The sequence below is a fragment of the Ochotona princeps genome, chromosome 31 (assembly GCF_030435755.1).
Source record: "Ochotona princeps isolate mOchPri1 chromosome 31, mOchPri1.hap1, whole genome shotgun sequence".
Lineage (NCBI taxonomy): Eukaryota > Metazoa > Chordata > Mammalia > Lagomorpha > Ochotonidae > Ochotona > Ochotona princeps.
In genome coordinates this window covers 3,102,261-3,129,881 of record NC_080862.1, presented here as the reverse complement: position 1 = coordinate 3,129,881, position 27,621 = coordinate 3,102,261, and the positions used below count along the sequence as shown (strand labels likewise).

At 44.5% G+C, this 27,621-nt stretch overlaps 1 protein-coding gene across 1 annotated transcript in view; it reads left to right on the top strand.

Moving 5' to 3' along the window:
• The window catches only part of TRPM6 (transient receptor potential cation channel subfamily M member 6), a 106,712-nt gene that overhangs the window by 59,867 nt on the left and 19,224 nt on the right, over nucleotides 1-27,621 (top strand). Inside the window, exons 22-31 of the mRNA XM_058657368.1 lie at nucleotides 695-869; nucleotides 1,069-1,183; nucleotides 5,047-5,240; nucleotides 7,799-7,931; nucleotides 13,791-14,920; nucleotides 15,101-15,207; nucleotides 17,982-18,156; nucleotides 20,605-20,696; nucleotides 23,646-23,704; nucleotides 26,653-26,678. Of these exons, the coding sequence (XP_058513351.1) occupies nucleotides 695-869; nucleotides 1,069-1,183; nucleotides 5,047-5,240; nucleotides 7,799-7,931; nucleotides 13,791-14,920; nucleotides 15,101-15,207; nucleotides 17,982-18,156; nucleotides 20,605-20,696; nucleotides 23,646-23,704; nucleotides 26,653-26,678 (2,206 nt within the window). The remainder of the gene's footprint in view (nucleotides 1-694; nucleotides 870-1,068; nucleotides 1,184-5,046; nucleotides 5,241-7,798; nucleotides 7,932-13,790; nucleotides 14,921-15,100; nucleotides 15,208-17,981; nucleotides 18,157-20,604; nucleotides 20,697-23,645; nucleotides 23,705-26,652; nucleotides 26,679-27,621) is intronic.

Below are 27,621 nucleotides of genomic sequence, written 5' to 3'. Positions count from 1 at the left end.
AAGACTTCAGGATCCACAGTCCCTCCACTGTGTGGCACAGCCATATCAACATGTGGCTTCTAAGGTCTGCGATGACAGGAAGGAGAGGGATGGGGATGGAAAGCGACCCAAGTCTCTGTCATTCCAAGGTCCGCTGGTCAGAAGCTTAAGAGAGGCAAGCCCAGGAAACGTCAGAAAGCTCTTGGAATGCCTATGTTTTGATGAAGTCTTTGGCCCAGTGCAAGAAAAAACGGGTTAGGTTGATCCATATTTCGAAGGTAAAATGGAATAGGCCTGTTCAGTTTCTCAGAGTGTAATCGATTCATGAAGATAATCCGGGAAAGTAGGAGTCATTTGACTAATCTGAGTATATATTTTTTTCTCTTCCAAACCTAACCTGTGGTTCAATTAAATAAGTGTTGGGTGTGAGCAAATTTAAAGCTATTCCCATTTTATTACTGCAGAGAAAGCATAGATCCTATACTCTCAGCACACTCATTGCTCCAGGGACCACAGTGACTTGAAACACATACTGTGTAGAGGAAGCAAAATGGGTTAGCCAAAGAAAACCCAGCTATTCATGGGCTAAGGTGTTTTAGTTGATGATCAGGAAGTGTTATTATTGGCAGGTAGAAATATGATGGCTGCTGGTGTTTGGTTTGATTTACATTCCAAGTCAGTGGTGAAGTTCTCATGGTGCTGTCTTGTGTTTCAGGCAGCAAACATGTTCTACATCGTGATCATCATGGCCATAGTCCTGCTTAGCTTTGGGGTGGCACGCAAGGCCATCCTTTCCCCAAAGGAGCCTCCATCATGGAGCCTCGCTCGAGATATCGTGTTTGAGCCATACTGGATGATGTACGGAGAAGTGTATGCCTCCAATATCGATGGTGTGTGTGGGATTTTTGGCATCACGCAGGAACCAAACATTTATAGACAGAGGAGAAATGAAAGTCAAACCAATCATCTAGATTTTAACTATGTATAAAATCTGCGGTTTTCTACCACGTTTACGTGTTAGACGCTTGTATGGCGTAGTAAGACTATGGCTCACCTTGCGGCTCATCCTTTTCCTTCCTTTTTTTGCAGTTTGTGAAAGCGATCCATCTTGCCCTCCGGGCTCTTTTCTTACTCCGTTCATGCAAGCTGTCTATCTCTTTGTGCAATATATCATCATGGTTAACCTGCTGATTGCTATCTTCAAGTAAGTTATTTGAATGAAATCTGGTGTTTCTGTTGAAAAGAAAAAAAATTGGGCAAGTATGTTGGGCAAATTCATGTGTATTTTGAACAAGTCCCCCTTTTGATCGTATTCTGTGTTTTATTATGGTGGTTTTTAAAAATATGGGCACGCAGCTACTGGTAGGAAAGACGCAGTGTGAGAAGCAGTCAACATTGTAAGCATAAAGTGTAGCGGACGCAGCGAGAGAGCCCGGGAGTTGCCGTTACAGTACATTTGATCATGAAAGGACAGTAGTTGATGCAGTGAAAGTTGCCTGAACTTGGCTTCCGGGGCACTTGTCTCTCAAGCTGCTTCCTTCTTTCCCACATTTGCCCCCCCCCTTTTTAATTCTTCTTTTTCCAGATCACCCTTCCTTCATCTCCCCTTCCTTCTCTCTTCCCCTCTCCTCCTCCCTTCCTGCCTTTCTGCCTTTCTGCCTTATTTTGTTAAGACTTACGGATCTGTTTGAAAGCCAGAGTGGCAGATGGAAAGAGTAAGGTCAAAGAAGAGAGAGAGAGAGAGAGAGAGAGAGAGAGAGAGAGAGAGAGAAAGAGAGAGAGGATCTTTCGTTTGCATGTCCACTCTCCAAACGGGAGAGCAACAGCCGGGAAACGGCTCAGCAGCAGCTGGGGCTGGGCAGGCCTGACGTTGGGAAGCAGGAACTCCATCGGGTTCTTTGTGGGAGGGACTCCAGTTCTCAAGCTCTTTCTAAATTTTGCAGTGCCTAGAGCTCCCTTCCTTTCCATTCTGGGAAAGACCATGACTTGCTTTCACAGCTTTCCCTTTTTGCTTGTTCAAAAGCCCCTTGGAGTCATTCCTAATTCCTCTCGTATTTGTCCCTAAACTGTCAGGAACTCTTGTTGACTCAATGTTTAGATAGTTGATTCAATCTCATTTTACTACCTTGCTGTTCCCAGAGAGCTTCCTACTTTATTTCTCTGTTTCTGACTTTGACATATACTTCTGCTCTCAGCACAGCATCCCAAATGGCCCTTTAACAATATGGATCACTCGGCGGTTCTTGATTTCCTCCTGGGTAAGAATCAAAATTGCTCCAATGACTGTCCCGTTACTTCTCAACTTTCACACTCCAACTGTGCCAGCCCCTTGCCAAGTAACATTTGTCTGTTCTGTTCCTTCTGCTTGGAATCAGTTGCCTCAGGAATCAGTGTGGTTCATTTTGCCCCCTTTTAATCCGCCTGCTTAAACATCATGGTTAAAATTTCAGCTTCCTCACCTCTGCTGCCTCCTAAGCATGCCTGCTGTCTCTTTTTGTCTTTTATTCTGTTATCTTTTACATTAAACTTCTTTCTTTACACCGTCTGACATGCTATATACATCAGTGTATTTTACAACATATGCATTATGTTTCTTTATGACCTGACTCCTCTACTGGAATTTTGACTTCTCAGGGACAAATGTTTTGTAATTTTGCTCAGAAAGGGATCCCAAACATGGAGAAGAGGGACCAGCACAACTTTGGTGTAAAAACCAAGTGAGACAGTGGCAATGAGCTAGTGCTTCCTGAACGCCTCTTAAGTGGCATGCTCTGGGGAGGTTTTGAATCTGAATTTGATCGCTCAAGAGAGAAAAGGGGAGGAAGTCAACAGAAGGAGCTAAGCAGAGAAAACGGAGAGGAGCTGGTGGCAGACCCAATAAATTCAAGTATTACCCCAGTGAATGTTCTGGTCATGCTGCCTCTCCGTGCTCGGGATGTAGCTTCCTTGTTGTCATGAGGCTGTCTCGTAGCTATCATCCGTTTCCATCTTGCCATTCTATGAACTTGCTTCTTTTGTTAGTATTTAATTACAGATTTTTTTTGATATTCCAAATAATACTGAGATGGTATGAGACTCTTGTGTGTCTCAAAAATGCCAGGTGGGGACCAGCATTGTGACACAGCAAGTGAAGCAAGCTTTTGCAATGCCAGCATCCCATACCAGTCACAGGTCTGAATCCTGACTGCTTGCTTCTTAGCTGGGCTCCTGCGAGTGTTCCTGCCGAGGTATCAGAGGATGACTTGAATACCTGGACCTCTGCCAGCCATGTGTGGACTAGCTGTAGTTTGCAGCTCCTGGCTTTGCAGTCGTTTAGAGAGTGACTGAGCTGATGGAAGACTCTCACCCTTTCTCCTCCAATCTCTTTCTTCCTCCCACCCCATCACTCTGCCTTTCAAATAAATAAGTACATCTTCTAAAAAGGCGTCCCCTTTTCCTGGCATTTGGCACTGGTTAAAACGCCGTTCGGAGTTTGAGATGTCAGAATCCTCCAGCAGAGCGCCTGGGTGTGGGTCCTGCTCTGCACATCGCTGCAGCTTCCTGCCAGCTCACACCATGGGAGGAGGCTGTTGGGGGCCCAAGCAGTTAGGTACCTGCAACCTATGGGAGACCTGGATTGAATTCCCCGCTCTGGCGTCATTCCAGCCTAGTCCTGGCTGTTCCAGGCACTTGGGAAATGAGCTAGTGCTTGGGAAAAGTCCTTTTGCCTTTCAAGTGTAATAAAATAAAAATGTGTTGAAAGGAAGGATGAGAAATCTCTACCTAGACCCATTTTCTCACTTTAAAGATGCATTCGCTGAAGACCCAACCATCTGAGGGCCCCGGATGTGATTGCGTGTCCAGGAGTTTTTTAATTGGCTGACTTCATTATGCCAATAATTAAGAATAATCTGAAATACACTTTGAAGAGCACCGCCTGCTGGTGGAAGGCTGTAGTCACATTTGAGTAAGCAATATGCAATGAACACCGGGTTGGCCGCTGCACACCCCAGCCCAGGTGATGGCTTTGCCTGTGCCACAGTGCCGGCCTCTCGGCGAGCACTCTTTGAGAACAGCAGTACCGCATCGGTCGTCTGTGGTTCTGCCGTCTCCTCTGCAGACTCTGAAAACTGTCCCCTTATCCCGGGCTGACTTTCTCCAGGACACTTCTGCTTCCCTTTCTTTATCGTTGCTACAGTTTTGGGTTGCCTCTATGTTTGCTACATTTGTCTCTCCTATACCAGTGCGATTTTTGACTTCTTTCTGGACAGAAATCCAATTTTGTTTAGCCAGGCAAAATGTCAAGATGAACATTCTGTGAGGTTGTCCTTCCATAACATGTTACATACTTCAAACTGGGTACACAGGACGATTCGTTGCTTTAGAACTGTAGCACCTATTATAACTACAGACATGAGTTCTGCAATATCAATATTTACTATGCTATCTGCCTGGTATAACTAATGCGATTGAAAGGAAAATTCAAATGATCTACCAGAAAGAGATTATTGTTTATGGTAAAGACAGTCTATATAATTTACATAAAATCTAATAGAAGCTCTTTGTTTATTGATTTACTTCAGAGCAAACTGATATGTCTTTCCTATCTTAGCTTCTCCATTAACATCTCTCTTGCGTATTTTATCTAGAATTATCCTGTCCGTTCTCACATTTGGTGTCACAAGGCTAGATCCAGAACACTGATGAACTAGAGGGGTCTTAAAGCTGTTTAACATGAAGGATGAACTATAGAATTAAAAAACTAGAAATGGGTTCTTGTATGAGAAGAGATGGTGGCCAAGGGATAGCATGGAATTCCAGAAGTTTCTGTTAGGCATTTAAGATGTTTCCATTTTTCTGATTGTTATTTGTACCTTTTGCTCATTATTCTGATGAGCACATTTCATTGTAAAAGGTAGAGATTTTGTTTTGGAGGCAAATACTTATGAATGAAATGTGTATCCTTTTCCCTTGGCTCACTGTTAGCATCAGACTAACCAGTCTTACAGTTTGGAAAATAAAGAATCTCATGGTTGTGTTCCAGGATTCCATACTTAAACCTTGTCCCTCTCTTCCTACCATGCACAGCAATGTTTATGTCCAAATGAAATCCATTTCAAACAAACTGTGGAAGTACAATCGCTATCGCTACATCATGACCTACTACGAGAAGCCATGGCTGCCTCCTCCCTTCATCGTCCTGTGCCACGTAGGCTTTCTGCTCCGCCGCCTTCACTGCCGGCGCACTCCCAACGACCAAGAAGAGGGAAATGTCGGATTAAGTAAGATTTGATGGGTGGGGTCCAAGGGGGAAGAGTTAAGACTGGACTTCCCAGGGGATGGGCACACTGACCCTCCATGGGGAAAGGCTGTGTGCCAACAGTCAGTGGCTATTGCCGTGGGTCTGAGTCAATATGTTGACCATATTATTAGGCTCTAGTGCCTTCTGCCAAGATGAATCGATCATTTGAAAGAAAGGAGTTGGCAGGATTGGGGTTTCTGTTTGCGTGTGGAAAGGCTTTGTGTCATCTGGCTTCTCAGTTGACTTGAGAACGTGTCAGACTGACTTCTAGAGAGCAGCACCCATGAGCATTTCCCTGTAGTGGACCATGGGATTCAAGCAGGGGGCTACAGAGGCCTGTGGTCTAAGACAATAGGTAAACAAGGCTGGGCTTCACTCACTGAAGACCCTTTGGTTCTCAAATCCACTGAATATGGAGGCAATTCTGAGGTAGATCTCTTGTTTGCAAATTCTTCAATCCAGGATGCAGAATTAAGACAATATGGATTCTGATTTTGTTGTATATTTTGACATTTTCTTGATCTGTCTCCTTTGGCCAAGTCTTGACTGCACGATGCGACTCACACGCTCATTATTTTAAGTGAGCATTGCTTGTTGTGCGTTTACAGATCATCTGTATTTCCTGTAAAATACTTGCACAGTTGGCACCAGGCCCATTTCTAGATAACCCCTGGACATCCGGGCAGCAGGCTCAGACATGCTTGATTTTTTAAAATTCCAAGTCTTCTTAATTTAAATATTTGTTTTATTTATTTGAAAGGCAGAGTTACAGAGAGGCCTTGCATCCTATGGAACGCTTCCTAAGTGGTGGGGCGAGGCTGAAGCCAGGAGCCAGGCAGAACCAGATGTTTCTTCTGGATCTTCCACCTGGTTTCCAGAGCCCAAGGAACCGGACCATCCTCTGCTGCTTCTTCCAGACTTTTAGTAGGGAGCTAGATTGAAAGTGGAACATCTAGGAATAGAACCGGCACCCGTATGGGATGCTGGCATCGCAGACAGCTGATTAACCTGTTATGCCATATATATATGTATATATATTTAAAGATCTATTTTATTTTTTATTGGAGTGGTAGATAGAGGGGAGGAGAGACAGATGGGAAGATCTTTTGTCCGATGGTTCACTCCTCAAGTGGCCACAACGGCTGGAGCTGAGAAAAGCAAGTAACATTTTTTTGATGGTGGAAGTGATTCACTCTAAGCTCTAGAACATTCTGAAAGTTTTGTGGCGTTGCTTTTGTATCGCCTTTAAAGGTAGAGACATTTGCACATGGGGCAACGCTGCCATCTGGTGGACACTTCCCAGGAAATTCTGTCACTGCGGTTTTCTTTGGCTACTTGATTTGCTAATCTACGGAAGGCTCCCATCATACAAGTGTGAAAATTTAATGCCCATACGAGTTTCTCTGATTTAAAAAGACATTAGAGTTGGATGAGGATGGGAGAGATTGAATTTTTTCAGCATCTGAAATAGTTCTTTTTTATTCCACAAACCAGTACATTTTATACTTTAGTTTTTGATACATTTTTATGACTAAATATTACTTTGATTTAGCTATTTTTAAAATTCAAGTTTAGCATTTTTTTCTTTATTGCAAGATTATCTAATACTCTTGCATTTAAAAAATATATTCCGGAGAGCCATAATAACAATTTTCTCACTATAAGTGAAATACTCAAGAAAGAACATTTTTGTAACATTATTTCACTTTCATATTTCCAAAATACAAGAAAGCAGCTTTTTTTTTTTTTAAATGATGTTAAATAAGAGAAGCAAGTTTGGAAACTAAATGTGGATGCTGAAGTTTGCTGAAGAATTTAAAAAAAAAAATCACAAAAAGATGTGTCTTTCAACAAGCCAGTAATGTCAGTGAGTGCATGCTACCTTGACAGGTCATTGCTAATAAAAACGTCTGTTGTTTTTAATAGTGGACTTAGAATGTGCAAACTTAGTGTGACAAAGCAACGCTTTCATTTGGTTAATTTCTCTTCTTCCCTTTCTTTTAAACTTGATTTTGAACTCATTGGTTATTCATTGTCACTTCAATAACTGAAACATTTGACGGGGGGGGGGGTGTTAGCTTCTCTTTTTTTGCATATAAATATGATGAATGTTTGTTAATGAGTTGAAACATTCCATTTCAAAATAACAAGCACATCTTAAAAAGCACATGGTTGTAAGAATTAGTCGAAAGCTCCTTCCCGTCTCTCTTGCTTCCTGTCTTGCTATGTGATACCACCTTCCCCCCCCCATGTGATACTGTCTAACATGGTGTGACACACCTCACCAGAAGCTCACTGGATGAAGTCACCTTACCTTATCTTACTCTCTGCCTCCAAAACTATGAGCTCCGTGGACTTTTTTTTTTTAAGATTTATTTATTTTTATTGGAAAGTCAGATACACATAGAGGGGGAGAGACAGAGAGGCCAAAGTTTCATTTTATGAACTTTAGGGGACATACTCAACCCACAGGCAGACCGGAGTGCCTTGTGTCAACATCCTCCCCACTGTGTGTGCCGCTCCTTCCCCCCCCCACAGAGCTCTACCTGAGTAAGGAAGATCTGAAAAAACTTTATGACTTTGAAGAGCAGTGTGTGGAAATGTACTTCCATGAGAAGACGGAAGAGCTGAACTGCTGTTCTGAAGAACGCATCCGAGTGGCATCGGAAAGGTAAGTCAAACATCTTTCTTTTCAACCCCGCAAGCTGCTGTCGAACCTTCATTCAGAATCTCTGAGTGAGCGGGAGGATCTGTGTTCACATCCAACAGCCCTGGGGTTTCTAGAACCGAAGAATTTGGTGATGTGGACTAGGCATGTGATCCATGAATGCCTATCGGACATCTAGTATGTTCCAGGAGCTCTTCTTCTTTTTGTTTTTGTAAAATTGTATAAATTTTATTTTTGATATATTTTACATATTTGATTAAGGTGCGGAGGGTCAAGGGCTAGAGGAAAGTGGGTGAGACCATTCTCTTTTTGCCTCCCTGTCTCTGCGGGGAGGGGAGAGATAAGGGGAGAAGCCATACCCAGCCTCCCAACCATCCCAGGGTCCCTGGTGTGGAGCATTTCAGGGCTGAGTGGTGAGTCAGACAAGATTCCCTGTGCTGCGCTGTGGGTAGAAGGGATAAGAAAAATGAACAAAAAAAAAAAAAAATTAAGGAAGGACAGACATCCAACGAACATGAAATGAACCACAGTTTCTTTATCCAGCCCTCTATAATGGACGTCTAGGTTTTCTTCCCTTGTTTTTGTAATTGTCGATTGTGCTGCAGTGAAGGTAGGGATGCACATTGCTTTCACACGTATCAGGTCCTTTGGCTGTATTCCTAGACGTGCGATTGCTGGGTCATACGGTAGGTGGATTTTCAGTTCCCTCAGTATTCTCCATACTGACCTTGATAGTGGTTGTAGTGTAGCCTGCAACCCCACCAGTAGTGGAGTAGAGTTCTCTTTTGCCGAAAACCTTGCCAGCAGGTGTTGTTGGCAGTTTTTTGTACATGGCCCATTCTCTCTGGCGTTAAGTGGAACCTCAGTGTTGCTTTAAATTGGATTCCCCTTATTACTAGGAGGATGAACATTTTCTCGTATGTCCGTTGGCCATTTGGATTTGTTCCTTTGAAAAATCTCTGCTCATTTCCATTGCCCATTTCTTGACTGGTTTGTTCTGTTGTTGTGGTTATTCTGGAGTTGTTTGTATATGCTATATATTAGCCTCTTGTCTGTTGTGTGGTGTGCAAAGATTTTCCCTGTTGGTTACTTTTTTTCTTTGTTGATTGTTTCCTTTGCTGTGCAGAATCTTCTTAGCTAAGTGTAGTCCCATTTGTTTATTATGGTCTTGACTTTCTTTGCTTTTGATGATTTTCCTAGGAAGCCTTTGTACCTTTATCTTGTAGAGTATTTTCTACATTTTTTTTCTAAAATGTTGACGGTTTCTGGGTGTAGGTTTAGATCTTCTATCCGCTTAGATTTGATCTTTGTGTATGGTGACAGGTGGGGATGTTGCTTCTCAGGTCTGCAGGCTGCTATCGAACCATCCCAACAGCATTCGCAGAAGAGACCGTCTCTCTTCCCTGGCTTGTTTTCTGTTCTCTTGTCAAAGATGGCTGTACATGTGTGGGCGCTCCTCTGATGTTTCTGTTCTGCTCCATTGGTCTTCCTCTGTGTTTCTGTATATTTTTAAAACATTCATTTATTTATTTGGAAGGCAGTGGTGAGGGAGAAGGATGGAGAGAGAGAGGGAGAGAGAGTGATATTGAGAGAGAAAGAGAAAGAAAGAGAGAGAGAGAGCGAGCTCGATCTTGTATGTGTTGGCTTACCCCCCCAAATAGCGGGACCACATAGAAGCTGCAAGCCAAGCATTCAGCCGTCTCGTGCTGCCTTTTCAGACACAATAGAAGCAAGCAGCCAACACTTGAACTGGTGCCTCTGTGGGGCGCTGGTGTCACAGGTGGTGGCTTAATTTGCTGTGCCACCGCACTGACCCAAATCAGATATTTATCAACAAGCCATTTCATGGCAATAACATGCCAACTCCTAGAAACGCTCATCAACTCTAAGTCATATATATTTTTATTGGAATTAGAGCAGAGGCCTTGAGGCTAGAAAAATATGGATACTTTTAGGGGGCCATGAATTTGGACATGAAGCTCTAATTTGCCTTCCTCTATAATCATCTTTTTTCCCCGGATAGAGTTATCACAGTGGGGCTGTTTTTGCACTGAAGTACATGGTGTCATTTCTGAGGTCCTCACCAAGGAAGTACAGACCGAAGCTCGTGTAACTGGGGGGAGGAGAAATGAGGTGGTTTGTGTGAGAAGCTAATTCTACAGAAGAGTTGCATAATCTTTTACAATTAAGTGAGTGGCGAAAGAGGAAGAAGAGAGTGTCCTGGGGCTGTTTGAGGTCTTAGTTTCCCTGGTGGGACACCAGGTCCCCCCACTCCCCTGCTCCCCAGCAGGGTTAGCCAGGCTTCTCTTGTCTCTGTTTTGTCACAGAAGATGTTTCTAGGTGTTTTCCATGTTAAACATGTCTGCGTGCATCATACTTGGGAAGTGCCGTGACTTTTGAGAAGTTAAAACTCTATAACTCAACAGTCGAGTTCCAGGTTGAGAAGGTCTCACTCCTGTTTGACTGTGAACCTTACTGTGGAACCTCTGGGTTTACTTCCCAGCGTGCTACGTGTTGGTAGGGTTGACTTAGCACATCCTGAATCTCTGGGATCTCCAAGGGAGCTTGCCTGTGTCCCAGATGGTTGCTGAAATGGACGAGGTGGAGTGCAGTGGTTAGTACATCTGTCGTGGAGTTGGCCTGGGGCAGCACACTGTGACTATGTGATCCAGCCTGTGTTTGGTGAAAGTAACAGACATGCCTAGCTTGTAAGTTGCGATATGCGTAAAATTAAATACAACATGTGGAACCTTAGTAAAATGCCTTGTACGTGTTGAGTACTCAGTGAATATTAATTACATGATGATTATAATTGTGCCCGTTATCTGATTTTGAAATAACTTGTCTGAAGATCTACAATGAAACAAGTACCTACCCTTCTTTCCTCTGCTCTCACGCTTTGCATAGAGGAAAGTAAAATGATAAGGATTTATTTTAATGTGTCAGAATGACTGAAAGGCTAGATGAAATTAGTGTATTTGGTGGTCTAGGAATATAATTAAAATGTATGTGGCACAGGACACTGAGCTTCAGAAAAGAAGTGCCTTAAAAGCAAGAGGACCAGATTGGAGGTGAGCAGGTTATTTGTCTAACGGGTTCCTATTGTGGCGTGTTACCTGTCGCCGTGAATAGTTTGCTGGTTTCTATTGTGTCCATTCGATGTGATTGCTGCTAATGGAACTTAATGAGCCTCCATTACGGCTGTGCAGACTGTACTGTTTTTGAATTAGATAAAACAGTGTGCTGCCTAGAGAAGCTCTAATTAAGTGTATTTGGAAGAGAATATACATATACTTCATGCTCTTTCCTGCATCATCCTTGCCAATTCTAATTTTGCAGGTTTCAGAAGGTCAGGAGATATTTATTAAGCTGCTATTGAGCTCTGGAGGTAAAAAGCAAGAAGGAGACTGGTCTACCCACTCTGGGGGCTGCAATAAAAATGGAAAAGCACCACCCTGTTTACCGTTTCGTTCCTATTCATGGAGCTTCCAGGAAGGGAAAGTGGAAGATCATTCGATTTCTGTGCCTTGAGATGTGTTCTGGGAATGGAAACACTCACACTACTTTGGGGAATACTTGCTACATCTGAGTGTTGAACTCTTCGTGCTTCTGTGTGGCTGAGGAGCCTCCTTGATCATGTGCAGGTGGTCAGGTCAGCCACGCACCTGTCAGTTAGATACCGTTTTGGTTATTTTTATTATTTTTACCCTTATTTATCATATTTTAGTTTTTGTGAAGTTGAAACCATATCCATCTCTCACAAATGAGAAAAAAAATCTTTGTAAGAAAATAAAAAAATATAAATTCTCATAAGCTAGTGATCACTGTGGAAATTTGATCTTTTTATATCTGTTCTCTCTGTTTTTAATATTTTATTTATTTATTTGAAAGAGTTGAGAGAGAGAAAGAGAGAAAGGCAGAGAGGCCATTCATCCACTGGTTTGCTTCCCAAATGGCTTCAGCAGCCAGGCAAGGAAGGCTGTTGCCAGGAGCCAGAAGCCAGGATCCAGGAGCCAGGAGCTAGCAGCCAGGAGCCAGGATCCAGGAGCCAGCAGCTAGCAGCCAGGAGCCAGGATCCAGGAGCCAGCAGCTAGCAGCCAGGAGCCAGCAGCTAGCAGCCAGGAGCCAGGAGCCAGCAGCCAGGAGCCAGGAACCAGGAACCAGGAACCAGGAGCCAGGAACCAGGACCAGCAGCCAGGAACCAGGAGCCAGCAGCAGCACCCAGCAGCTGCATTTGACTCTCCTATGCAGGTGGCAGGAGCCCCAAGCTTTTGGGTTATTGTACTGCTTTCCTAGGCACACTAGTGGGGATCTGGGTCAGAAGCAGAGCAGCCAAAGTCCATATTGGATGTGGTATTGCAGGTTGTGGTTTAACGTGCTACCTGTGATGCCAGCTCACATCCATTCTTCCACACATTTGCCACTGAAATTATGCCATTCGCTTTCCTACACCAAATACATTTTTGCCAATTATTCTTCGTAAATATTTTTAACTTTCATTTTTTTTGTGCCTATGAAAGCTTCATAGAAAATTTGGAAGTATATAATGCAGAAAATGTTACAGAGATCCATAGCTATGCCACTCCCACCAGACATAACTGAAGAAAATAGCTGTGGACACTGTTGTGTGTGATCTTAATGGTAACAAGCATCTGTCTGCTTTAGCTTAGTGAAAGCACAGTCTCTTCGTATTCATTGCTTATAGTATTGCTTTCCTGTCAACATTGTTTCAATCCTTGTATAAGCTGGCTAAGTTTATTTTAAAAAAATTATTTATTTGAGAGACAATGAGGAAGGGAGGGAGAAGGAGGGAGAGAAGCAGAGACAAAGGAATCTCCCAACTATTGGTTTACTTTCTGAACTCTTGCAAGGCCAAGGCTGAAGTCAGGGTCCAGGGTCAGTCCCAGTCTCCCACATGAGCAAGAGGCTTCCCACTATCTGAGCTATCACCTACTGTCGTTCAAGGTCCACATCACCAGGAAGCTGAAAGTCAGACTGAAGCCAGAACCCAAACCCGGTACTCTGAGGTGGAGATGTGGGTATCTCAGCCGGTGGATTAACCACGTGGTGAAATGCCTACCCTCAGATTTGCTAGATTGCAACGAATGCTGCAATGAGTACAAAGTTATTATTATCTTAATTTTCAGCTTTGGGAGCTGGCATGGTGGCTCAGCTGGTTAAGCTGCCTCCTGTAATATCCCATACAAATACTGGTTCAAGTACTGGCTGATCAGCTTCCGGTCCAGATCCCTGCTAATGTGCCTGGAAAAAATCGCAGAAGATGGCTCAAGTGTTTGTTCCCTTGTATCCGAGTGGGAGCCCTGGAAGAACCTCTTGGCTCCTGGCTTCTAAGTCTGACCCGGTCCTAGCTATTGTGGTTATTTGTGGAGTGAAACAGCGGGTGGACAGTCTCCTCTCTGTGTAACTCTGCCTGTCAAACTTTTCAAAAATCTTTTAAAAGTTAAAATAAAAATTTTCATCTTTGATTACTTACTGAAGTTGTTCTACCTCTTCAAGGTTTCCTTTTTCCTTGTCAATGGGAAGTATTTAAGTTTTTGTCATATAGATTATTTAATAAAAATGGAATAAATGATCAGATAATCCCTTTGATTATCAAACAAGAAACTAGAAATGTGGTTCTGAAATATTAGGAAGAAATAAGGGTTAGGAATGGAGACACATGATTTTTTCCTTATTTTGGTACTAGGGTAGCTAAAGGAGTGAACGGGGAAGACAGATTTTCACTCTGGAAGCACATAAGGCTGTGGAACTTGCTAGAAACGAAATTAAGACAGGAAGTGATCAAGGCAAACCCCCTTGGCTTCATATATCCATTGGTTTTGTTTTTCTCTTCACCATTAGGGTTACAGAGATGTACTTTCACCTGAAGGAAATGAATGACAAGGTGTCTTTCATAAAAGACTCCTTACTGTCTTTGGACAGCCAGGTGGGACATCTGCAGGACCTCTCTGCTCTGACAGTGGATGCCCTCAAAATTCTTTCTGCTGTTGACACCTTGCAAGAGGACAGGGCTCTTCTGGTCAAGAGAGAGCATCCCGATCGCAGAAAACTTCCGCACAGCTGGAACAATGTTATCTACAGCATGGGGCTCTCTGGCGGAAAGAAGTTCCAGTATTACAGCATGCCCCCTTCTTTGCTACGGAGCCTGGCTAGCAGCCAGCACCAACCAGGATCGCAAAGGAGAGCTCTTCCTGAGGTCACAGACAGTCAGAGAGAGGCTTCTGGTGTGAGAGATGACGAAAAAGAGCCCGCATCGGAAAAAAGCACAGCTGCTTCTGGGATGTCCATTGGCAGTCAAGCACACTCCAAGTACGGCAAGTTTCTCCTGATCCCTTCTTATTTAAAACAAGTTCCTTTTCCTGCCAGGAGACTCTTGCCTCTGACCAGACCCTACATGGAGACAAGCGTAGGTAGACTGGCATCTGGACAGGTGCGTCAGAGCGAGATTACTGATTATCCACACTGGCAGAGCCCAGTGGCCTCAGAGAAGGCAGCAGTGGCTGAAGCCAAGCAGAGGCATGGCGCAGTCACTCAGACACCTGGCACACAAGACGAAGGGAAGCCAGCTCTGCCCATTCTGGATTGCACACCCACACCGGTGGCAATGACCTCCGTTCCTTCTCAAGCCGAGAGCATGCGCGCTGGTGGTGGATATGTGAACTGGGCATTTTCGGAAGGTGATGAAACTGATCTGTTCAGCATCAAGAAAAAGTGGCAAAGCTGCTTGCCCTCTGCACCTAGCAGTGGTTCCACACAGGATTCACAAAGCCAGATGCAGAGTCAGAACAGATCCCTGTTTGACAGTTCAACAGCACTGACCCAGGCTGGCAACTGCTCAGAGGTGGGACCGTGGCTGCGGCCAAATACACCTTTGTGGATCAGTCCTCTCCACAAAGACAAGTTCTTCTTTAAAAGCCACAGCTTTAGATTCTGCAAGAAAGAGAAGTTGATGAAGATCTGTAGGAGTGAAAGTGAGTAGACTTTAAAAAAAAAAGACATGTGAAATCTTTTCATCATTACCATTCTTCAAATCTGTGTCTCATGACTGAATTGTCCTTTTCCCCATTCTCTCAGCCCTTTTAAAAAAACAAAGCATCCCTTCTCCCAACATTCAGTCTTAAACTTGCTTACATAAACCATTTACCTTACAGAAAGTTCAAGATGCTCAGGTGCAGGGGCAGCGTGGATCAAAGCAAACATGTTGACAAAGAACATGAGAATGTCAAAGAGAAAGAAGACGCAGAGGCTGCAAGTGCCGGTAAGTGAGATGCGCTCTGACTTTCAGGGGATTGGTTACTAAGGGCAGGAGCCTATCTTAGCTTGGCTGTCTTCTTTCTAAAGTACCATGCACAACATAGCACTGTACTGGAAGGTGTGTCAATTTAAGTCACAAGAGTGGATTTAAGAGTATTAATGGCGTATGGGGGAATCAAGAATGATCCCGACAACATCTTAACGGGAGGTCATATGCATGGAGCGAGGGGGACCCCAGAGTGGAGCAGGCGGACAGCAGGAGGCTTGTATCCCAACCCTGAAGACTCCCAGATCCTCACCAAGGACTATCAGTACGGGCAGCAAGGACTACATCCCAACTGCCAAGGAAACCACAGGGAATTGGAGTGCCTTCGGAGGCGGAGAACTCTGAGGTCACCCACCCACATTTGGATCTACCACATGGGATGGAAGAAGTCCAAGTCCTGCCTTGCAGGATCCAAGGTCATCGGAACAGCAGCCAGGAGCCATAAGTGGTCCGCAGAAACAGAACAGTAAACTTCCTTCAGGACTAGGGAGAGGAGCTTTCTCTGGTCCTTGCTTGGTTCCAACTTTGGGTCCCCACCCTCTCTTGCAATGACCATCAGATCGCTCCGGAAATCCCTCAAAACAAACAAACAAACAAACAAACAAACAAACAAACTAGAATACATAGAGAACAACAAGGAAAGCTTAGAATCAGACAGGAAACGGTCAGTGTGGATTCACTTATACCTTACTAGGTAGGACACAATGATTAGTTACTCCTCACTAGGGTATTGAAGATTTCTCTGCACACCCCTCCTAAAACTGTTCTGCACCTAAACTGTTGACATATGTCTTGTTAGAGTTATAAGCCAGTTTAGACTACCCGAAAAATAGCCAGGTTCAGCAAAATTATGCTTCAAGACTACAAACTGCTAAATACTAAAATGAAAATAGACATGAGACAGCTGAATAGTACCCTATAGCCATTTTAAGGTGTATAGAAGCTGGTTGTATATAAACTAAAATTGAAATGTCAATGAAATAGTCACAGCATGTGGTTAAGAGCTTGCATTTTTAGCATATTGGTTACTCAATACCATGTCAATTAATTCCATAACATTGTAAATTGTTGCTGATGTTATGTTGGGGCTTTTAATTGATTGGGATGATACTCTGCCGGCTCTACCTTCAGACCAGAGATGGTCTCCCCAGAATGTATCTGGACAATAAGATGCTGGACTCTATGCTTGGTATACGCTTGCAATGACAGAATCTCAACTGAATTTGAACGATAATACTGCAACAAGGTGGAGGAATCCACCATGGGGGGAGGGTTTGGGGAGGGGTGAGGGGAATCCCAGAGCCTATGAAACTGTGTCACATAATGCAATGCAATTAATAAAAAAAGATTTATTTATTTTTGTTGGAAAGGCAGATATACAGAGAGAAGGAGAGATAGGAAGATCTTCCGTCTGATGATTCACTCCCCAAGTGGCCGCAACGGCCTGTGTTGCACCAATCTAAAACCAGGAGCCAGGAACTTCTTTCCAGGTTTCCCACACGGGTGCAGGGTCCCAAGACTTTGGGCCGTCCTCAACTGCTTTCCCAGGCCACAAGCAGGGAGTTGGATGGGAAATGGAGCTGCTGGGATTAGACCCGGCACCCATATGGGATCCCGGCGAATTCAAGGTGAGGACCTTAACCATTATGCTATTGCGCCAGGCCCCCCCCCAAAGTATTTCAAAGCAGAGATACAGGAGAGCAGAGACATAGAGAATCTTGTGTTTACTGGTTTACTCCGCAAATGACTGCAGCTGCCAGGTCTGATTCAGGCCAAAGCCAGGCGCCTTGAGGGTCTCTCATGTTAATGCAGGGGCCAATGTGTTTGAGCCATCTTCTGCTGCCTTCCTGCTGCATTAGCAGGGAGCTGAATCATAAATGGAGCAGCTGAGACTAGAATCAGCATCCATATCAGACACACAGGGGGGCTTGGCCACAGCTAGAGGCACTGTGGCTTGGTCACGGGTGGAGGCTTCGTCTGATGTGCCAGTATGCTGGCTGCACATTTGATTATTTGAAAAGTGGAGCTACAGAAAGAGAGAAGAACAGAGATCTTTCATCCCCTGGGTCACTCTCCAAATGGCCACAGTGGTTGGGCTGGGCGCAGCCTGAATCCAGGAACCAGTCGCTTCCTCTGTGTTCTCACATGGGCATCAGGGCTCCAGGGACTTGGAGGCTGCTCCTGCCAGCAGAGCCAGTAACGTGGACAGGGAAAGGGTCTGGGGATGAAGCACCCACAGGAGACCAGTGATGGTAGAAGTCTCCAAAGTCTCTATTGCTCCTTCACCTCTCCTTATATACTCTTCCCTCAAATCCTTTAGCCAAGCAATTGGATACAGCTGAGTCCAATTAGACTAGGTGTGCTTAGCCACAAGCCCGGCTCCTGTTCCTGCCCAGCTTAACGAGCACTAATTAACTCCTTTCAGAATTGGAGCAGCCAGGACTCAAACTGATGCTTACACAGGATGCCAGAGCTGCAGACAGCAGCTGAGCACACTGTGCCGCAGCACCAGCCCCTTTTCCTGATTTTTCAATCGTGACTGCGAAGAGATATACGGGTGCTTGCAGGGTGCCAGGCTCCGTGGGAGCATGCACATATCAAGCTTCCCATTTGGTTCTCAATGCAGCCAGTGTTACCGATTGCTGTCCTTCAGCATGGTGCCTCGATTGGTGTGTCTCAAAGATGGTTTCAGATTAGTATCACTACATTCTAACTAGTGTCTTTCTGTCTAGGTTATAACAGTCAGCGCCTGCTGTCCAAGTGACCAGTTGAATTCAGAGCCACGAGAAAACAACAGACCAGAGGAGAGCTACGGCAAGAACTGGCTGCCAGCGTCCAGACTTCATCCTGTAAATAAGAGAGAGTCGCCAGTCTTGAATGCCAGAAGCCTGGTGGAGTTTTCTCAGGGTATGTTTTTAAGATCCATGATGGTCTTTGCTATTCTTCCAAAGAGAGGTGAGGAGACAGCAGCCCACTCTTAGGCAGGAAACTACCTCTTGCTCTAAAAATTTTTTGCAAGAGGTGGAATTTTGTTTCTTGGAAGGAATAGTTACAAGAGGAAGGAAAAATTAAGATTTGAAGCCTTTTATGTGCAAAGCTATTGAACTTGACTTGGAGTGCTTTTGCCAGAGAGCATTTGTTTAGTGTGGTTTATGGATCAGGAAGATTGACTCATTTGATATGTTGTCAATATGACACTAATGTAGGTCCCCACACAGAATTCGGTGGACTGAATGAGAATCTTCTACTGTCCAGACAGAATGTTTATTTCACGGTTTTTCAAGTCTAACAAGAATGTATTTGTAGAAGAGATAAGACAGGTCAACTAGTTTGTCACAAAGACCGTGAGTCATGGAATTGGAAACGAGCCCGGACAGAGACAATGAAAGCAGATTTATGAACAGAAATGACAGAAACGATCAGAACTTGGAACTTCTAGCCTCAGCTGGTTTGGTCTTGACTAGCTTCTAAAGAGAAAGGACCTGGGGCTGCCATTGTCACGTAGGAGGTGGAACTGCACTGTCGGGTTGGCATCCATTGTGGGCGGCAGTTCCCACCCAGCTGCTTCCCGTCAGGTGAACTCACTGCTGACAGCCTGGGGAAAGCCACAGAGGATGAGCCAAGTGTTTGGGCCTCTGCAACCCACACGGGTCACCCAGATGAAGCTCCTAGCTTCCCGCTTCTGGCTTCGCCTGGTCCAGTGCTGGCCACGGCTGCCACCTGGAGAGTGGATAATCTCATTCTCTCTTTCTGGTTTTCAAAATAAATGAATAAATCTTTTTCTAAAAAAGTGAAAGGATCCTGTGGTTAAGGAATTAAGATTTAAACTTATTTAAGCTGTTAAACTTAAGATATGAATAGACACCATATTGAACTTCTTGTCATCATGGTTCCTTCTCCTTTTGTTTCTGATCAGTGCTGCTCAGAGAACACATGGCTTTGCCCGTCTTCCCCCCACTTCTCCAATGGGCATGGGTAATGTCTGGTGACATTTTTGGTTGTCATGACCAAAGACGGGGAGCTCTTAGTCGAGTCCAGGTCTGATCCCACAATGCAGGGCGTAATGCCTCACAACAAGACATTATCCAGCCCCAAATGTCAGTGCTGAGGTGGAAAAATGTATTTAAAAATAAACAACAACAACAAAATACATATATAGATAAAAATTAAAACGTATATAAATATTTAAAAATTATATTTAAAAATATTCTATTGTCTGTTGAAGTACTGAAAATCAGGTAGAATCTTAACTAAAAGGGAAATTTGACATGGAATTATCCCGAACCTTCTGCATCTAAGATATTGTCTAAGAGCTGCATCTTCTTGCCTTAAATCACAATTTGTTAGCAAAAGAACCTGAATTTGAATAAATCAAATCCCACCCCTAAAGGACCAATGATAAATATATTCACATTGATTGTGTCATTATACAGTCATATTATGCATTATACACACTAAACATGTTGCTGGTTTTCTAAAAAAAATATATTTGAAAGGCAGAGAGCTAGAGAGACCGAGGGACAGAGGCAGGCGATTCTTCCATTTGCTGGCTCGCCCTGCAGGTGCCTGTAGCAGCTGTCTGCATCTCCCATGTAGCGGCGAATGACTGACCATCCCCGGCTGCTCCCTGAGAGCTGAAGTCCAGCAGTGCCAGCAGCATTGTAACCGCTGCACAAAATGCCTGTCCTCCATTGTCGGTTTAAGTGCCCTCCTGGGATTGCTTGATCCATTTCCTAAGTATATTTTATATACTTATTTGTTTATTTGAAAGGCGGAATTAAAGAGATTGAGAGGGAGAGGTCTTCCATCTGCTGCAAGCACCGGAACGGGGCGGGTCTGAAGGCAGGAGTCAGTAGCTCCTTCCAGGCCCCCTGTGGGTGCAGGGGCTCAGGCGGTCCTGTCGTCCTCTGCTGCTTCCCCAGGCACATGATCGGGACCCTGGTTGGGTGTGCAGCAGCTTGGGACTGGCACCGATGCCCAAATGGGATGCCAGCACGGCGCTGGTCTCACTGGACGTATTTTAGATGAAGCATTGCCCATTGATTGCCGGAGAAGGTGAATGTAAACAAATATTTCATAGAAAGGAAGATTGTGGGACATTTAACTTTTAACTGTGATAAAGATGTATAAGCCGTTACAACTATAAAAGCAGCTATAGAAGACTAGAAATAGAACATACAGCTTTCAATCATTTGAGAGAAAAAGAAGACTTGCTAAAACTTGTTAAAGACAGAAAGAGAAAACTATGTCCAAATTTAAATAAATGTACTGTGTTCGGATTTTTCTGTTAGTGAACTGATTTGAATGTAACACATTTTTTTTGGTATTTTCTATTTTTTTTTTTTGTTTAACAAGGTCTAGAACCTTATATATATCAGAAAAGGAAAACTGAAGAAACTGAACAACATGCTGTACAAGCGGGGGATTACTTACCGCAGTCCCGAGAGGTAAGGAGATTTCGATAGTTAAAAGTTTTGGGTGTGTATTCTTTTCATCTTTGTGTCCTTTAATTGGCTTCTACTGTTTTTGGCATTGAATTTTTTTTTTAAAGATTTATTCATTTTATTACAGTCAGATATACAGAGAGGAGGAGAGACAGAGAGGAAGATCTTCCATCAGATGTTTCACTCCCCAAGTGAGCCGCAACGGGCCGGTGCGCGCCGATCCGAAGCCGGGAGCCAGGAACCTCTTCCGGGTCTCCCACACAGGTGCAGTGTCCCAAAGCTTTGGGCCGTCCTCGACTGCTTTCCCAGGCCACAAGCAGGGAGCTGGCTGGGAAGTGGAGCTGCCGGGATTAGAACCGGTGCCCATATGGGATCCCGGGGCATTCAAGGCAAGGACTTTAGCCACTAGGCCACGTTGCCGGGCCCTGACATTGAATTTAAATCTTTGCTTTGAAGCCATGCTCAGGTGAATCCTGTTCTGTTTCTTTCAAAATCACATATTATTGTTTCTGTATTGTTCTTTTTATAGTACGTCTGTGCGTCCAATAATATATTCTAGGGATATATACATGAAAGAAAAAAATTGAGGAATTCTTGAAACTTTTTGTAGATGCTTAAAGTTATCATGTGGAAGAAAAATAAGATGTTTCAACACACTTAAAAAAAGATTTATTTTATTTTTATTAGAAAGTCAGTTATACAGAGAGGAGGAGAGACAGAGAGGAAGATCTTCTGTCTGATGATTCACTATCCCCAAGTGGCCGCAATAGCTGGAACTGCACCAATCTGAAGCCAGGAGCCCGGGAGCCTCTTCTGGGTCTCTCACGTGGGTGCAGGGTCCCAAAGCTTTGGGCCATCCTCGACTGCTTTCCCAGGCCACAAGCAGGGAGCTGAATGGGAAGCGGGGCTACTGGGACTAGAACTGGTGCCTATATGGGGTCCCGGCGCGTTCAAGGGGAGGACTTTAGCCACTAGGATACCGCTCCAGGCCCTCAACACATTTTTTAAAAAAAGATTTATTTATTATTTTTATTACAAAGTCAGATATACAGAGAGGAGGAGAGACAGGAAGATATTCTGTCCGATGATTCACTCCCCAAGTGAGCCGCAACGGCCAGTGCTGTGCCGATCCGAAGCTGGGAACCAGGAACCTCCTCCAGGTCTCCCACGCGGGTGCAGGGTCCCAATACATTGGGCCGTCCTCAACTGCTTTCCCAGGCCACAAGCAGGGAGCTGGATGGGAAGTAGAGCTGCCGGGATTAGAACCAGCGCCCATATAGGATCCCAGCGTGTTCAAGGCGAGGACTTTAGCCGCTAGGTCATGCCACCGGGCCCTTCCCTCAACACATTTAAAAAAATGTATATTTAATTGTTTATTTGAAAGACAGCATTTAGACACACACACACACTTTGGTCCACTGGCATATTTCACAAATGGCGGCAGCTGCTGGAGCTAAGCTGTTCTGAAGCCAGGGCAGCAGTTTCTTCCAGTTCTCCCGTGTGTGCTGGGATGCAGGACTCGAAGCAGTGCACAGCTGGGATGTGGATTTGCAGGTGTTGGCTTTTCCCACTACGTCACAGTGCTAATTTCTCAGTACACTTGTAGCCATTGAAATCTAGATCCAGCCTAGAGAAGCCACTGTGACACAGGCTTCAGACCATTGGAGCAGCAATCTTTGGCAATGGGAGATTCCCAGGAGTGGGATGACTTCTTCCTGGAAGTACTGAGTCGCGAGGGTGATCCATTAGGCATAGACTGGACAGAACTCTTGGCAGGTGTGGTGAAGGCCGTGGAAGCTTTGTAGGGTAAAGGCCCCTTGATGCTTCTCTTGTGCGGGTTCTCTTGTTTTTCGGTTAGTTTTTCTTTGTACAGATCCAATAAATGTCTCAACCAACCATGAGAGGAGTGTCAGCTAGTTTAACTTACTCAAGAGGCCTCATTTCAGTCTTGGCTTTGAATGTTTGTTAGGCTGTGAACTGTATAAACAACCGTATCTGTTCTTGTAGGAAGCTGTGAAAGGTTTTAAAAAGTAAAGTGTAAGACTCCTTGGATATGATTGTAGGTGAGGAAACTTGGGTTCGAATCCTGCCTCCAGCGTTTCTTGTGGCTGAAAGCTATGTGTGTGCCAGCTGTTGAGCTTCCTTGCGGGTATCTTTAAAAGGATATGAATGCTGCCCTTATGAGATTGTTTTTGTAATGCTTACTGGAAATTGTGTATTTATTTGAAATGCGGGGTTACAGAGAGAGAGAGAGAGAGAGAGAGAGAGAGAGAGAGAGAGACAGGGAGTGGAAGAGCTTTTCCACCTGCTGGTTTACTACACAGATGGCCGCAATGGCAGGGGCTAGGCTGGACCGAAGCCAGGAGCTCAGAACTCCTTCTGCATCTCCTGTTCAAGCCCTTGGGTCATCTTCTGCTTCCTTTCCAGGTGGATCAGAAGTGGAGTAGGCAGGATTCAAACTAGCTCTCATAGGGGATGCCAACGTGGCAGACGGAGGCTTAGCTTGCTGTGCCACAGTCCTGGCTCTGATATAAAATAACGGGCAACAAATGAAACACTTAATAAAATGCCCAGAGCAGTGCCTGGAGCACACTTTGTTTCCAGTGTTAGCCAAATTCAAGTAGGATATAGAATCGGGTAAATTGAATGTAACATTTTAAATGTCATTTACTGATGATATTCAGCCATATATTCAGCCCCGTTTTCTATAAACACTTTCCTGTTTATTACAGTTCGCTTCAATGTTCCCATAAAAGTAATTTCCTTCTAACTTTGCTAATTCCTTGAACTATTCTGATAACAGTATACCTCTTTCTAGCATGTGCTTCATGTTTATTAAAAGGGAAGTGTTCAGGAAGGAACTCCTGCACGAGTGTGTTTTGTATCATGTTCCTGGGAGGGGCGGGGCGGGGTGTGCTGTGTGTAAATGTGACGGCCATGCCCTCTGCTCAGGATCTCGGGGAAGACTCGTGGTGGACTTCCAGGAGCACCAGCCTCATCAGCAACTCCCTGTGAGTATTACCATTGTTTTCTCAAAGCTTCATTATAGGAAAACCAAAAACACACAAAAAAGGGCTTAGTTTAGTCAAAACAAGGAATGCAAAGACAAAGTCAGCATTTTTCTTTAGATATCCGTAATGAAGATAATTTATTTTCCAAGTTTTCCTGAAACAACAGCTTGTAGAACCATCCCCCTTGGTTTTTTAAGATTTATTTATCTTTATTGGAAAGACAAATTTACAGAGAGAAGGAGAGACAGAGAGAGAAAGATCTTCCATCCACTGGTTCACTTCCCAAATGGCTGCAGTGGCCAGAGCTGAGCTGATTCAAAGCTGGGAGCCAGGAGCCTCTTCCATGTCTCCCATGTGGTTGCAGGGTCCCAAGGCTTTGAACCATCCTCCGCTGCTTCTCCTGGACACAAGCAGGGAGCTGGAAGGCGACACGAACATGCACCCATAAGGAATCTCAGCAGTTGCAAGTGGAGGATTAGTCAATTGAGCCACAGTGTTGGCTCTCTAGAACATCTTTTCAAAAATGTATTTTTAATTTGAAAGGTTGAGTTAGAGAGAGAGAGGAGATTCATCTGCTGATACACTCCTTAAACGAACACAGTAGGCAGACCTGGGTTGATCTGAAGTCAGGAGCTAGGAGCCTGGTCTGGAGCTTTTCCCAGTTCTCCGAATCTCACATGGGTCAGGAGCCCAAGCACTTGGGCCATCCTCTGCTGCTTTCCCAGGAGGGTTAGCAGGGAGATGGATCGCTCCCCTATGGGGTGCCAGCGTTACTGATGGCTTTACCTATTATGCCACCTGCCAGCGCTTAACTCAATATCTTTTAAGAAAAGAATGAGGGGCTGGCGCAGTGACTCAATTGGCTAATCATCCACCTTGCAGCACTGTCATCCCATACGAGTGTCAGTTTGTATCCCAGCTGCTCCAATTCCCATCTGTTTCCCTGCTTGTGTCCTGGGAAAGCAGTGGAGGACGTACCCGTGTGGGAGACCTGGAGGAGACTCCTTGCTCTTAGGTCCAAATAAGCCCAGCTCCAGTTGTTGTGGCCATTTAGGGAATGAACTAGTGGATGGAAATTGTTTCTGTCTCTCTTCTCCTTGTAAATCTGCCTTTCCAATGGAAATAAATAAATCTTAAAAAATGAAAGAGTACAATCAAACACTCCGACAATGTATAATGAAACATTTGCCTTTTTGGTGTCCCCAAAACGCATAAGATTACTCTTATCTTTTCAGATTGAAAAAGAGTAGAAATCCACCTCTTTTACCTAAAGAAAAAGACTTGGACAGTATGCTTGATTACAATCGATCTTTAGTTTTTATTATTTTTTTTTAAAGGTTTACGCATTTGAAAGGCAGAGTGACACACACACACACACACCACACACACACACACACACACTGCTTCCTTCTGGGTCACTGTGTGAATGGCTGAAATGAGCAGGCCTGTCCATGCTGCTCCCCGACGTGGGTGGCAGGGGCTTGAGTACCTGGGTGACCTCGCACTGCTCTCCGCGGGATGCCAGCAGGGAGCTGGATTGGATGCGGAACTAGTGGGGCTATGGCACACCAACATGGGACCCTGGTGTTCCAGAAGGCTGCTTAGGCTGCTCTGCCGCATCCGCCCTTCTCTTTAGCTTTAAAAATAAAGCCTTTCCTTTTAGTTCATGGAGTTGATTTAAAAAAATTGTTGGTTTCTCAGTGACATCCAGATTATTAGAGCAATAATTCCGTGAAGCAGAGAGCCAGAGAGAGGAATTTGGGGTGGACAGAGAATTCACACAGGTGTGTACCATGTAAAAGATCCTGCCGTGATCCTCTTTATTTAGAAAAATAAGATTTGAAAGCCACTCAAAGATTATTCTCTTTTGTTTGTGATGTCATCTGGAAAGTTGCGTTATCAAGGCAGCTCTTCATGCAGCTGTCATCGGCTGAGTCCAGGTCCACGTGCTCTGTGGAAGGGCAGTTGGTCCAAGCAGGTGGAGGGCGATCTGCTGTGAAGGTCAGGGTCGTTCCCTGGAGTTCCCATCGCGGTCACCGGGCTCGCCTGCTGCAGCCTCAACAAGCACCAGACTTTGTCCTCCCAAAGCTTCAGCAGTCTGTGCTCTTGCAAAGCAGTGGATTATTGCAGCATGAAATGAAACAATAATTGTAATTGTACTTTCTTCCCCAAGGACCTTAAATACTGGAGATATTCTTTGCATTTATTCAGACTTGCCTGTGGCCGCTTGTGCACTTGAGCAGGGCAAGTAACGATTGAAAGAGAGTTAATTTCAGCCTCCGAACATTCAGGGGCCACGTGGGCTAATGAAACTGATTTGTAGGCTTGTCCAGAGTCATTCACAGACTCATTAGTAGGCATCTGCTTTGCATAGTTCAGGAACTCGTTAGTTTAATCGATCCACAACAACGTGAGCACAGTTAAATCTTACGTTGTTGTGTGATCACACAGCTAATTGGGAAACAACAGCTTTTCAATTAGCTTAAGGCGTATACAGTGAATGGCTTACATGCCTATCTGTTTTAAATTTCTCTACCAATAAAGAGAGGAATCAACAGAAGTGATATTTCACACTCTGGGCTTTTTAAAAAAAGATTTATTTATTTTATTGGAAAGGCAGATGTACCGAGAGGATCCTCTGTCCGGTGATTCACTCCCCAAGTGGCAGCAATGGCCAGTGCTGTGCCGATCCGAAGCCGGGAGCCAGGAACCTCTTCCGGGTCTCCCACATAGGTGCAGGGTCCCAAGGCTTTGGGCCGAACTCGACTGCTTTCCCAGGCCACACTCAGGGAGCTGGCTGGGAAGTGGAGCTGCTGGGATTAGAACCGGAGTCCATATGGGATCCGGCGCATTCAAGGAGAGGACCTTAACCATTACGCTATCGTGCCGGGCTCGCACTCTGGGTTATTGTTTCACATTTTTTTTTGTTTTATCATTGTTTTAAACAGGTCGAGAAGTCCAAATGGAGTCGACAGTAAGTTTTTATGTTTAAACGTTGTTTTATTTTTTTTTCCGTCGGGTGTATCATGAGGTTCAATGTCTTGCTGAGATTCTGGGAATTCTTAATTGTGGTTATGTTTTCCTCACTGTGCATATTAGAAAATTCAGTGGAAAAATACAATGTGGAATAAACACAAAGCTATAGCTATTTGGTGTAAGTTTTTTGTTTTGAATTGGTTTTGAGTGAGATTTCCCACTCCCACCAATTCATCCTGTTTTTTTTTTTTTAATTGGTGGTGGTGGTGGTTTTTTTCCCTGAGAGTGCAGCTCTATCCGCGAGCACATTTGGACTGTTCAGCAGCTCTTACTATCACCTTTTCTATAGTGCTGTTTCAAATTCGCTCTTCACGATCGCGTTTGGGTCCCGCTTCCTTTGAGGTCGCAAGAAGACTCTGTGTCGCAAATGGCAACTGAGGGCACAGTCAGATCTCTCTCTCTCTCTCTCTCTCTCTCTCCCACTCTCTCTCTCTCTGTCTTAATGGTCTTTTCTAAGCATAGACCAGTGCTGGGCACTGGATAAGTGTTCAGTAAATGTATAAGAGATGTGAGTAAAACCTTACGGACCTTTAAGTGAGGAGGTCAAGTTGAAACTCAGCGCTCGCACTCAGCTCTCCCGCCAGGGAAGTATGTCGCGCTGTTCATCTGTGGAGGTCTGACTGTTCTCTCAACCTTGGGATGCATTTCTGCCATGTGCCTTGTACTGTGTGTTTCTGCCACATATCTTGTGCTTGCACTATGTGCTTGGCAAACTGTTTCATGATTGCAGCCACACGGTTTTCTCTGGCGAGCTGTGTTTACTTTCCTCCCGAATAGGGACCACATCTTATCCTCATCTCTCAGGCTCCGCATGACCCAACCTGGGGTCCGAAAATAAGAGACCCTTATTTCCGGATTCATTTAGGAATCAAATACATAGT